Source organism: Anopheles maculipalpis, chromosome 3RL, assembly GCF_943734695.1.
Source record: "Anopheles maculipalpis chromosome 3RL, idAnoMacuDA_375_x, whole genome shotgun sequence".
Lineage (NCBI taxonomy): Eukaryota > Metazoa > Arthropoda > Insecta > Diptera > Culicidae > Anopheles > Anopheles maculipalpis.
The window spans coordinates 66,100,724-66,114,745 of NC_064872.1; the positions used below are offsets into that span (position 1 = coordinate 66,100,724).

At 43.3% G+C, this 14,022-nt stretch overlaps 2 protein-coding genes across 2 annotated transcripts in view; one reads left to right on the top strand and one right to left on the bottom strand.

The window, feature by feature from the left end:
• Positions 1 to 14,022, bottom strand: part of LOC126561735 (semaphorin-2A-like) — a 624,320-nt gene that overhangs the window by 449,884 nt on the left and 160,414 nt on the right. The window lies entirely within an intron of this gene.
• LOC126563574 (semaphorin-2A-like) overlaps positions 1 to 14,022 on the top strand; it is an 88,485-nt gene that overhangs the window by 44,744 nt on the left and 29,719 nt on the right. The window contains exon 3 of the mRNA XM_050220220.1: positions 9,050 to 9,101. Within this exon, the coding sequence (XP_050076177.1) occupies positions 9,050 to 9,101 (52 nt within the window). The remainder of the gene's footprint in view (positions 1 to 9,049; positions 9,102 to 14,022) is intronic.

A 14,022-nucleotide genomic window follows, 5' to 3' on the forward strand; every position in this document is an offset into this window, starting at 1 on the left:
CAGAGGTTGGGTTGAGCACTGTTTCTCAGTACACCCGGTACACAAAATTTATCCATCAAAATTAACCCATTTTATGCACTGAGCTCTTCTCTTTCACACTCCCTCTCGTTCGCTACCCAGCGCTGCTTTTGATAGTATGCTGCTGCCGGCCTTAAATGACAAAAGCAAGCGATTATGCGATAATCCGATAATAATTTTCTCCATCAGAGCCATCACAGCCTATCGCTATTTGGCCGCATTATATCTTCCCATCGGCATCATTGTTTTACCGTGGTTGACGTTGATGACGTCGACGGTGATGTGTGTCTGTGCTGTGTGCGGTTAAAGGCCACGGCACTTAAACATAATAATTCCCCAAACTCTGCATGCTGTACGATAGGCTCGGTTCATTGAAACAATGGAGCGCCGGTGGTGAGCCAAACCGCTTTCTGCTGCAAGGTTTTAAGTGTTTCGTGCGCGAAACGATGCAGCCCGCTGACGGTACTGTGCGCCAGCCTGTACGGTTCACAGACAGCACACGAGAGCGAAAGCGCGGAGACCCATTTTTAGCAGCACTCCCTAATTCGATTGTCCTCCCGGGGAATGTTTCTCGGCAGGATAGCGCGACTTTTGGGCTTTCTAAACTACGCATACGGTACGGTGTTCATAATGAATCAGGATCAAAGTGTTGTTTGGTTGTGTTAAATCCCGTTAGATGTCTTTTTCCTGTGCACTTGCGTCCGTAGCATCCAGCTACATTTGCCTTTTGTGCATTACGGGCACATTTTGCAAAAAACCCAACCCGTGCACAGCCCTGCTCAGGATAAAAGGAAACTTTGTCGCTGCAAGCAAATTGAAAGTGAAAGACAACTCATTTCCTATTAAGTCGTTCCACTGATCTGCAGTTAGAAAGCATCGCACTTCCAAACCGATTCCTCGACAATCTTCGCACAAAGAACCGGGGAAGGAGGAACCGGCGTTTCATTTTGCTTTCGCAGCTACTCACTCCCGTTTGGCGATGCGATAACGATGTAAACCGAATCCATCCCATTTCCCTTCGCCTTGTCGGGGTCGGGGTGGGTGTTTGGAAAAAGAGCTCACCTTCGACCTCCTAGGGGGGGGGGGGGGGAGCGTACAACGAACGCTCAGGTACTCGGCTGCTGTTGGCGTAAAACAAACAGTGATGAAGATTTAATGGGATGCGTCACGTGCAGGGCACGTGTGAAGACAAACTCCAGGCCAATCATGGTTGGTCCCGGTACCGGGCCGACGAGGTGCCAGTGGCATCGAGATTAGACGGGCCAAAGGCTTAAGCAGGTATTGCTTTTCCGGCAAGTTACCCGTTGGCTGCCCCACCTGCGTATCTACTTCGCCCTCCCGCAAAGAGCAGAACACACAGGAAGTGCTCGGATTGATGAGGATAAGAATGATGTTGCCGACGAGCAGGACGAATCCACGATGATGAGCACGATTCCGGTAAGGTTGAGGGTTTCAGTTTCGGGATTTCGGTAAATATTTTACCACCTGAAACTTGGCACCCATCTGTACCCCGCCACCTATTCCACTCGCCCTTTCCCATTCCCCTGTCCCTCCCCCCACCCTGGGGTCATTGCCATGTGGCGGGTGTTGGGAAAGCAAAGTTTGTTCGAAAATAATCATCACATCGTACTTATTACGGTGAGTTGATACTGCGGTAACACTTATGAGCTGCGGGTAACGATGGTGACGATACTCTGCCAACACGCCGTTGCCCGAATATACGCTCCCGCATTCCTTCTGGCACCGCCGAAAAACCTACGGCTGAGGTTTCACACTAACGAAGCCAATTTTAATTACTTGTACCCGAGATCCCGTCCAGTGTGCCCGAGACTTTCTTCAAGGACCTGCCGGTGAATAATGAGAACCGGTGTCACATTGCCATATTATCAGTTACCTGGAAGCGCTTGCTGTACAAGTGGATGCGCAGGAGTAACGAGTGTGTGGGTGTGGCACGCTGTGAAGAGTGGTGTGTAACAAGGCGCACTCACACACACACACACGAATGTTGGTGAAGCTCTATCTACACAGCCGAAAATTTACACCGCAAATCCGTTCGCTAGAAAACCCATCACGAACCGTCATCATCATTCATCAATACGGGATTATTTCCCGCTGCCGAAGCTGGAATGCCTCGCGTCAGGTGTGTGGTTGGTTTTTGCACCCCGCACCCATGCAAGAGCGGCAGCTAAATCGTTCCCATGGCCGATACAGTGTAAGCAGTTTGCTGTTGCGTGGTTCATTTAATTGATACTAAAATTGCTTCCTAATGAGTGGTGTTTGGATTAATGAGAAAGCGGTACATTATTTTCTAGTCGATGGGTTAGCCGGGTGTGGGTATGATTGGGTTCGTTGGAAACGTTAAATAGGATTAATATAAGCAGCACATCAGAATAGAATGTCTTTAAGCTGTGAAATTTAACAGCATTTGTTGTTAATGTAGCTGCAAGCGAGAAGCAGAAATTAAAAGCATCTCGTTGCAATGATTTTAAACAATTGAACATTGATATAGATTTTTCATGATTGTTCGTAAAGATTGTTTTGACAAGGAAGCTCCTTCTTCTTGATTCAACAACCTCCTCGTCGATCTCGTTCGTTTAATGATTTTTTATTAGAATTAATTATAATTTGAGATACGTAGTTGGATAGTCAGTCCTCACTACAGAGGGAGGGTCTGTATGGGATGGGCTGGGAAGTAAAGTTTTTTTTTAATTGTAAAGTGTAGAAGTATCACAAATTATATATTATGCATTTCTTGAATACCTTCAAATTTAAATTTATTTACAGATTTTAAAACCATTTGTTAACGTCACATAGAACTTGCTTTTTAGCATTTCTTCCTCTTTCTTCCATTGCAAAAGCAAACACCGAAAGGCATAAACCTCAGACATAATCCGCCAATTTGTCTTTAATTCACATTGCCCTATGCCGAGGGTTGCGAGAAAATCTGTTGGCTAATTTGTCACAAAAACTGACAGTCCTTGTCCGTATGTCTCGCTGCTCAATTAGAGATAGTTTCGTGTCTGTCAGAGGATACAGCCGTACACATTTTTTCTCCTGCAATAGCAACAGTTAGCTCCTGCTGTTGCTTTTATCCCTGGTGCGATTATCAACAACACGCACACAGAGTCAATACATTGAGCTGCTCTTCCGTCAGCAGATTACTCAGTAAAAGGTGGGGGTAGATTTGCTTGGGTAGTGACAGAAGTTAAAATATGTTAATGTCACTTTCTAATGAATTGAGTATTTTTCTTAATTTTTTTGCTATTACCATGCGCCCCTCGTCTATAGCATGTCTTACGTGGGGTAGGTTTGCTGTTGACTATTTGGAAAGTTTATCTGGATTGGATTAAATGTACTACAGCACCACGGACACTGGATGAACATAGGAAGAAATTTCCACCTTCAAATCTTTAGTTGTGCTACAAAAAAATGGATCGAGAAAGAAAAATGAACACCCGAAGAACCAAACACGAGGGAAATAGCGCAAAAACAAAGACTCTAGAAGAACAAAGTTTGAAGCATCTGACAGTGATAAGATAAGAGAGTGAAAGAAGCTGTGCGTTTCGGAAGCAAATTGAAATAAATTTTTCACCACACCCACGCCACGCGTTTACCGTCCGTACCGCCGGCGGCTAGTGACGGGGACGTTTGGCTGCTTTATTTTATCACAATGCGGTAGGCTTCAGCACATTCTATTTCGTGCTCCAGCTGCTCATCGCTTCTGTCAGCCCGGAGTGCGAAAGAGCACCATAATCCAGATGTGAAATCGGAAACAGCAGCGCACTGTGCGGTGAAAGTTTCCTTCGCCAGCAGTTTCTTGCTTTACCGGTGGCTCATCTAGAGCAGCACGGAATGAGACGAGTATGAGACGAGAGAAGAGAAGAAGAAAAAAAAACGACCCAACCAAAAGTTCATCCGTTGAATGGAATCATTTTTATGTGGCCCCATACACACATACACACACCTGCACAACCAGAAGAACATTCAGCATCAAACGTCTTAACGCTGACGTTGTCGGAGAAGATGATGACGACAGAGAGCAGTGAGCTTCATGACACTGGCACAGTTTCTGCTTTGTTGGTGGCCTAGTTTTTACTTGCTTGCTTTTTAGAAAGTAAGAAAAAAAATCCTGCCTACGTTTGCTTCACATTCTTCGTAGAAAAGTGCAATGCTTCAGAGAAAGAAAGCGGGAAGGACAAAAATCCTTTTTTTGCGGATGTTTTGTAGTTGGGAAATTTGTCATAAATTCCAATTAGTGTTTCGTTGCGGGTTTTGTTTTGTATGTTTTTTTTTTATTCTTGTTCGGAACAGATATAATGTTGGAGTATCACTCGCTGGGAAAAGAGTGCATCAAATTTCTTATGAAGGAATCCTTGAGATGATTATCTTCCGTTTGGTTCTCTGCTCCATCTTTAAGGTTCCAATTAATACCGTTTGTTATTGTCTTAACTCTTAAGACTTGCACAATTTTCCTTAGGATATACGTGGACTCACCTAATGTTATCTTTCAAACAATGTTAATGAAAGTTAAGAGGATTGCAGATTTTCAACTCTTGTTGTTAACAAATCTTGTTATTTATGACTTTTAACTGAAATTTTCTGCATTCTGTAAGAGTATCATCCTTACTAAACCAATATTTTTTTATCAAAATCACTTCGAACATTCTAAACAAACCCTATTTTATGTCAAATTAGACTTCTATTTTTGACTTAATGACTATAAAAGCAACTATATCATTCCACCGAATAATCACTTCAGTAAAATATCAAATCACATAAAACAACACAAAATGGAAAACTAAAATCCAAAACATGGAAGAAAGTTTAATCCTACAATGAAAAAAAGTTCCGAATGAAATAAATCAACCAACACCAACGTGACTAACCAAGAAACGTCGTGCTGGAAATATGAAAACAAGAGATAAATTGCAAGAGACGAACAATACACAAAGCGGAACACTTTCGAAAGTTCCGAGAAGCTCGACGAAACCAGGGGATACACCAGCAAACAATCTCCAACCGGGAGACACTCGCTGCGCACTCGCTTAAACGCTTTCGAAGGGCACCAAATTAAATTATCCCGTTGGTTTCCAGCGAGCGGCAACGAAAATTTCTTATCGCTCTTGGCCGCTTCACTCGAAAGCTTTTTCGGTTTGCGCGTACCGGCACATCGCCATCGTCTGTTTGGTGTTTGAAGTCGCAACGTAATTTATTTTCCAGGCTGTTCACAAACACACATACACAAGTACACCTTCCAAAGATGGACGTTTTCGGGTTGCCTTCTTACCCGTGGCCAGGTAGCAGCATCAGCAGAGTAAGCTTATTTACCTGCTCCAGTTATACTGATGCCCGCTCTGATACGCACCGCGAAGACACGCACATTGTTCGTGAGAGCGAAAATTTTTCATCCGAAAACTGATGGATAAGAATGCCTTTCGAGGCTCGGTTTTCAACGAGGATTGGGGCTTAACGATCGAACGAACGGGGCAGATTCACGAACACACTAATTTCCCTTAAGAGTTTGTAGTGCGGACGTTAAGCAAGGCAAAAAAATGCTCTACCAAGGTCACAGGGCGAAAAACAGTGACGAGATAAATTGCGTGCGTCCCAAAACGAGTTACCTGCCGAAAGGACGAAGCATCGAAAAGCGTCATTGAATGAAAAGATAGCATCAAGAAGGCTTTATGTACCGTTCGTTGCCGGAGCTGCAAGTAAATTTCTCGAAGGAGATAGAACCAATCACACGTTATTTGTTGCTTAAATGTCCTGGAATTGTTCCATTTTTTTCTTATCCTTTTTCGGGACCACAAATGTGGGAGGGAAAATGGACCGCCTAATTGCCGACCGTGTTGGGTCGTGTTGTGTTTTATGCTGAAGGTAGCACAATTTAATTGCAGCACATTAGGACACCCACTTTAGGAGGTTGGAGTTTATCCTCGGTAAAGGTATCTATTACAAGGCCCATTCAAGGAAGCTCCACCCCAATAAAACACCCAACCGATTTCCGATACCGAGGCCGAATCCGGCAGGCCCGCTTTCGGGACAGGGAAAAGAAATAAAGATTGACTTAGACTTTGTCGAAGAAATCGGGAAACAACTGACTCAACACAAATAACTCCTTCCGTTGCGGTCCGTTACTTTGTGCCTGGGACGCGTCCGATTCAACCTTCCAGTGAAACCCCAATAGTGGGTCTTCGTCACAGGGGCTGGCACACGCAGTAACAGCTGTCAGATTTTATCAAACCGGAAAACGGATGCAAGATATAGGCACCACCTCCCCCCAGCGGCCTGGTCCTTTTCCGGCTTCTTTGCGTGGTTTAGGAGGGTTTCTGTTTTGCCATCCTTCGGTTTCCTTGCTAGATGGCGCTGCTTCTCCACTTTCTCGCTTTTGCTGACCTGCTGCGAAACAATAAGGGGCCGCCCAGGATCGCCCGGAACGGAAACGAGGATACGGAGGAGTCTATTACGCTGGATAAATATTTAATATGTTTCCGACCGAAAGGTGTTTTATTTCGGATTCTCAATTGATGGATCGACACAGTGTTGGTGTTGTGTCGTCGGTTTTTCGGATGGTTCGACCCCTCGGAGAAGTTTGGAGAGGTGGGAAGTGCGTACAGAAATTGCTAATGAAGTAGGACCCGGGCGCTTCTTCGCTTTCTGCCGAAAAACCGCGGAAACTGTGGGAAACACAACTCGAACTTTAGCGGCTTCTAGCTCCACTGCCAAGCAAAAAGAATGCAAGAAAGAGAGAGAGCGAGCGAGAGATAAATAATTCATAAAGTGTGCGAATCGGTCTCTAACGGTGCGGTTTTTGTGCTACCGGCTGACTTCCACCGGGGCCGCTTCCACCTTTTTTTTTTTTGTCGGTTCGGTCGCTTTATCCGTGTTTCTTTGCTGATTGCCGGGCGCATCTCTTCGCCACATCAACTTCAAGTGTATTCTTACGCACTTGTTTGAGGCCTGGGAAAATTACCTCCGGCAATGGGTGGTGGTGTGGTTGGGTGGTTGGGGCCCGGTCCGGATGAACATGGACAAGACCGGAAAGGCCACTCCGGTGAACCTGGCGCCCCGTGCCCAGGTTTCATGAGGCGGAAAATAATTTACGTGCAAGCTAAAGTTGGCTTGACGAAGGCAACGGGCAGAAGCCAAAAGCAAAACAAAAAAAAAAACGCCCAGCGAGGACTCTGCTAAGTGCGTCACGAGTGGATCGATTCATAGAAATTGGGCGGCTGCGAAGTGCTGAGAACGGTGGTCCGGAATGTTGATGAAGCTGCTTAGTAACGATTGTGGAAGTGGAAGGCAAAAGCAAACCGAGGGTGAGGAGTTTTAATCTCACGCTGGTGTCTATTTCGGCTGTTTATGCTAACACCATGAACTTGAGGTGCTTTTTATCGACACCAAAACGTTTTTACGATGATTTTGCGATTTTTTTGCTGCTGGTTGTTGCTTTGCTTGTGCTGCTACTTCACGCTAAGCGATGAGGTGTGGTTCTGCTTGGATATTTATGGGTTTAATTTTTTACTACATTATTAAAGTTAGAGTACAATGATGTGCTATAGCCATTTGTTTAATTGGCCTTGTTTGAGGTATTAGTGTGCGGTGAGGTATCCAATTAATATGAAATATGAATTTCATCGAGCTGCGGGTTGATGTAAACACCCATTTAAGCTATACTTTTTGGCTTTTCTAGAAATTTTACATAACTTTTGAGCTATTTTATTAAAAGTCCTTAAAGTTTAGAGAACAATACGAAGGATATTCGATCCTTACTGCCTGTACTATATTACTGATCAACTGTTATTTTTGTCGTTACTTAAAACGCCATATTTGCTTACTTTCTTACTTATCAGGCGTTACAACCGCTTTGCGGTCTTAGCCTGCCGCAGCAGAGTCTGGAACTGCTCAAGGTCTCACGCTGTCGTCCGCCAATCCGTTATCCAAGTCTTGATGACGGATGATTCTACGCCATCTTCCCACCTCAATCTGGGCCTAAAACGCCTTCTCTGTGGATGGCCTAAAAGGAATTCCTGAACTGGGTCGTCCAGTACTATGCGTGTAACATGGCCAGCCCATCGGAGCCTGGCGAGCCTAATTCGCTGCACGACGGTGAGGTCGTCATACAGTTCTTAAAGCTCGTCGTTATAGCGGCTCCTCCATTGTCATTCCACACATACGGGGCCAAAGATCCTTCTGAGCATCTTCCTCTCGAATGCGACTAAGAGGGCTGCGTCTGTTTTGGACAGGGTCTATGTCTCAGAGGCATATGTGAGTACTGGGACTATAAAGGTATGGTACAGTTCCAGCTTCGACCGTCGAAACGCCATTATTATCATAGGATATTTAGGGTTCAGCTGGTTTGTAGGGACACATGACTGCACAACCTCAATAAGATCAACAACGAAGTTATGTTTGAGATCTTTGTATTTCTTTTAATCCTGATCACTTATAATGTTGAACGCCAAACGTTCCTGGTGGGCTGTCCCACGTTGAATGTTCCATTCTATTCTCGGCCATCAAATTCTAAGTGCCATCCCGAATTTTACTAGCGCGGCCCTTGTTCGCTGTGATTGATCGGTCCACAGCTTTTGAATTTTCCGATCTGTTGTGCCATAATTTTAAGGATTTTTGCGATGCGTTCGAAACTGGCATATCTTACTTAATGTTTGTGAACAAATAAATTTCCTGCGCGTCACTGTCAGGGCCCATCTTTTTTTTTTTTTTATTCTCTGTATACTTTTGCGCTAATAAGTGGGCCTTATGGTCTGCCAATATACCAAATACTGAAATTATGAAGTCTCAATTTAGAGCAAAAACTATGTGGATTAAATTTAAACCATAGCCGATTTGGATTATTGAGTCCTGCTGTATGGAGTTCCAGACCTGTGTTCTGAGTGTCATTATCCTGTTACCCACTTTGCCTAACGTAAGGCGGTAATAAGCCTTTTTAACTGAGCATTGTTTCTGTTTTTAAATTTTCCTTTTAGTACACCAAAATATCCTGCTTAATAACTGTTTTCTTTACTCATTTCAGGAACCGAGTGTATAAACTTAACTTGAAAAACATAAGCATGACATCGTGCGAGGTAAGTGATTCTAAAAGGGAACAAGCTTTTCCATACATGATTTCAATACTTCATTTATTATCAATTGAAACATAAACATCGAATGTTTTCTCTGCTTCACCGAAACTATACCATTATCAATTGACCCTGAACGAGAGTTTTCTATTAATAGTTTCGCCTTTACTATGCTTAAAACCGCACTCTATAGACGAGAAGCAATGCACTAAATGTGTGTTTTTTTTCGATTCGATTTCATTTTCCAACCCATTTTTTCTGTGCTCGTTTTCAAGCGCAACACTGCTCAAACATGCTCGATAAGCTAAACTGGCAACACCGGTCTAGCGGAGTTTTGTGAAGTTTTCCATCTGCAAACCACATCAAACGGAATAGTTACCACCCCCCCCCCCCCCCCACGTATTGGTACCCCGTAGCCTGGTATCTGGCGTGGTATCTAGAACTCTCTGGCTTTCAAAACCAGTGGGAAGCTATTTCTGCGGTCATTTTGGGTGTTTGTTTGTTTGCACTAGTGTGTGTGTGTCTGCTTTGAAATGAAACAAAAACAAACCTAACCCAGAAAAGGGAAGGGGTTGGGGGAGACAAACGCGACCAAGCCTGGAGGTGCTGCCAGGTGAACTGCCGGCCCTTACGGTGATGAAGCTAACGTACGAATTCAAATCAATTGATCTTTCCTTTCGTACCGGGTGCAACCGTTTTCGTGTCCGGGAAAACCGGGAAAAAAGCATCCCCCAGAATGCACATCGACAAATCGGTTGATGCAGAGGGCAGTGTGTGAGCGTATGTGTGTGTGTGAGTGGGATAAAAATAAAAAAGCACTAAAGCAACCCGTTTAGATGGAGTCATTTCCGAAGCAGTTATGGGGAACGAGGGAAATTGTTTTGACCCCCACCCGGTATTTGGGAACTCCTGAATTTCCCTGCGCTTCTGTTTCGTAGTGGGGATGCTTTCGATTATCGCTTGATCTGAACGAGTCCGGGAGGAAAATAGCTCCCAGGAGGGGCAAGATGCACCACGCTTGTTGTGCGGTGCCGTGAGGTTTTGCAGCATGTGGAGGAAAAGCAAAACACATCAACCTGCGGTGCACGAGTATCACCACCGGGTTCCTCCCAAAAGACAGGACGTCCGGTATCCGGATGCGGAATTGATGTGTTTTTCCATCGTTTTTCTTTTTTTTCCTTTTGTGCCAGACCTGTCTGCACATTGTTTGCTGGGTACCTGCTGGCATTGGCCACACGTCGTCGGGTATCTTGTGAACGGTATGTTTATTTCCCACCGCTTGACATACACACACGGGCCAGCCACATGCATGCATATGCACAGGGGATAGCTATTTGACGATAAAATATATTGTTTCTCCATCAAAGCGATTCCGCGTGTTCTTGCTTGTGAAGGACAACAAAAAACCAGTCGTGGCATATACACGCTTCAGGGAACCGGATGCGTCTCTATGAAGGTTTTCGATCCTTAAGATGATCGTTTGGTTGTTTTTTTTTTAATCCAAAGTCAAAACCGTTCTCAACGACATCGAATGGCGCTTTTAAGGGGGTGTTTTCTTCTAAGTAAAATTAACAATTATTGCAAACAAAAATTGAAACGTTCGAACATTTTATTTATTTTATTTTATTCCAATACCAATTCTAGTTACCACTCAAACAACAATTCTTGAAAAAATATACTCAGATAAATTGTTCTGTTTAAAAACTTTGGGTTTGAGGTTGGATTAGATAAAAAAGATTACTGCACTGGAGAGCAGTTACCTCAACTGTTTTTGTTTTTAATTCTTGGAGGACCTTTCATGAGAGATTTTTCCTGATTTTTCTATCATTAATCGTAATCTATTTTATTTGCTATTAAGTTTGACGAAAAATTCAAGCACTTCCATATCATAAAAGCCGTTTGAAAATATGCTTCAAATCAACAAGCTCGCCCAGAACGTTAGGTTTGTTCCATCAGCAAAGTTAAAATTTCAATTTTACTTCAACGGACTCTATCTAACAGGTGCACCTTCTCGCCTTTACAGTCACTAAACTAAAAGGTGTTATTTTGCACTGTGTTACTGTGTAGCAGGAAAATTCAACAGACGAAAGGAAACACGAAAAATGGAAGAAATTCCAACCAACCAAAAAAAAAAGAAAACACAACATTGAAATGCTCCAATTCCTTCCTACAACACGAGCGAGAAAAGCGACGTAAGCCGCTCTTTTCGTCAACCACAGCACTTTTATGTTGTATGTTGTGTGTCTGTTATTTTTTGTTTTCTTTATTTAGAAAGTGCATACATCCTCTTGTGGAAAATTCACGGATTTGCACCGTCCTCACATGTGGTTGGCAAGAACCACACAGCCACACACACACATGCGCAGAAGGTGTACTTGTGACCACTCTTGTCCAACTCCTCTTCAGCAAACTAAATTAATTACTACCGGAGTTAAAATGCAGCTGATGCCGTTTTTTTCTGGCCGCATTCTTTTTCTTTTATTGCTGAGCTCAACCCGTTGCTTTCTTCGGACACCATTTTCTCTTACCTTGTATGCTTCTTGTAAAGCTTTCCGTTTCATGGCGTGCAGCAGCTCGGCTTCATGGCCATGGTGATTTTTGTTGAGGTTGCAGTTTGCTGGAGTGCTGCACTATTAACGACATGCAGTGAAAAATAAAATCCTGCAAGAGTTAGCTGGCTCTACGGCTTGGTAAATGGGCCACCCGCCAGATTTGGGGCTGTGTATGGAAAATCTATCGTTTGTTTAGGGAGAAGGGGCACAAGTTTCGTTTATTACGTTTGTACTATCCATTGGAATGTGCAACCTATAAAGCAAAAGCTCTACTCACTTAAGTGTCGAAGAAATACTAACGATGCGTTTTCTGATGTGTTGTGAAAAACGGTTTGACTTGTAGGATCAATTGGTTCAGTGGTTCTGAGTGCATTAGCTACATAGAAGCAAAACCAATAAGATGAAGTAAGAGACATTTTGTAGTGTTTTATCTTTAATCGCTAAACATACGAAAGGAAAACAATAAAAACATTGAAAAGCTCAAGATACTTCTTCTTTCTTCATAGCAAAACTGAGAAATTGTAGAAATTGACGAAGCTTTTTATCCAGTGCCACTTGTCAATCTTCTGTCTGCCATCAACAATTCCATCATCATCATCATCACTATTCTCCTGCAATCAAGCAACGACAATGACCTTTCTTATTAAATTACGCCAGTATCTCGTACGCTTGAGAAGACCGTTTCCTGCCAGACCGCTATCGCACCAAGCCGATCCAATCCGGCATCCGTACGTCCAAACAAATGCCACACTGGGACGCTTGTCTCCCGAGGCGTTTGCTTCCGTTTGCCAGCCAGAACCAAAGTCGGAAACGAAATGCCAGAAAACCGAAAGGTATGACCAAAGTGAGTGGGCATCAAAAATATTCGTAAGCCACCTGAGGCAGTTCTGGTGGTACCGAGAATAAAAAGAGAAAAAAATAGCAGAAATTAGGAAGTAAAAAGACGATGTAATGAAGCAGTGACCGATGCGGCACACTCGCACAGCGAGCGAAAGAACGACAGAAGTCACAATATCAGCCTCGAGTATGGATATGTCTCCACGATATTCGGAACATTTTAAGAATGCCGCTCACAAATTCCACCTCACGTTTCCTTCGGATGTGAAGGCAGGCTCGGAATGGAATGGCATCGCATGGTGGAAAACAGAACGTGGACACGTTACCTTAATGGTTTCGGGCCGTATAGCAGCCCGGCTTGGACGAGTACCTTCGGTCATGTATCGTGTACCGTGGAGCAGGATAATGGTACGGATAAACGCTACCGTTAAGGATCATCGTGTCACCTTTTGACGTTTCATCCGATCCGAATCTCTCTCGCTCTACGTTCGGATATTCATGGTACGTTTTTTTTTTTTGGCCTATCTATTTTCCAAAGTGCGGAAGTATCGCAGCCATTAGAAGCACACCATCAAATGTGGCTATTCTTAGGATGAGAGATTATCGGGTGGAATCGTTATCGATACTTCGATAGCTTCACGGGATGGCTTTACGTGGGTGTGTGAGTTTACGCTACAGCTAGTCAGCTTGTCGGCAAGTCTGTGGAAACGTCATTTGATAGGGAATTTAATTTTACTGCTAATCGATCCATCCCTACATCAACCGACCGATTTTGATGTTATCTTGGATAGCTTAAGTGCATTCCCTGGATTGAGGTTTTTGGTGGCATTAAACCGTGTTCTTAAATTGTGGGTCGGGTAGATTGGATTTTGGTGCATAAAATTGTCGTTGCTACGTGAGATTAAATGCTGCTGACTTGCATCGATACAAATCGTACATTTAATTTCAACAGAGTGCTTGATGATTTGGAAAGTAAGCCAAACATCGGATGATAAAAGCTGTGTCTATGATATCCATGAAGATTAAGAGAGAAAGTCGAACTGTGTATGGAAATAGTTTCATTCATTCCGTATTACTAGTGAAACTCTGTGCATTTTCATCGATTTTCTGAATTCTGGGCCGAAGATACTTCTTTTTCTTCTTGGCTTAACGACCTTCTAGGTCACAATGAAAATGTTCTTTCAAAATTGGATTTATTATCAAAAATAAAAAGAAATTTGGACAGTATAACAAACACTAGAAGAGATAGCACTAGGTTATGGTAAATTTGGTATGAGTTTTAGACAAGCACACACGTCAACATTGTTTTTGGTGTATGCAAATTTCCCTCCATTTTTATAGATCAATTATCAATAAACTTAAAAATGCAGAGAAGATAAACTAAAAGTCTTTCAAATGGGTAGCAAAAATCGGACACTTACCGAACTGTGATTCAATGTGATAGAGGGCCAATTTCCACTCCGTTTAGGGCCTCCGAAATGCTACAGCCAGCACTGTTTCTTCGCGAAACTAAAGATTAAATTCAACTAGCATTTTAT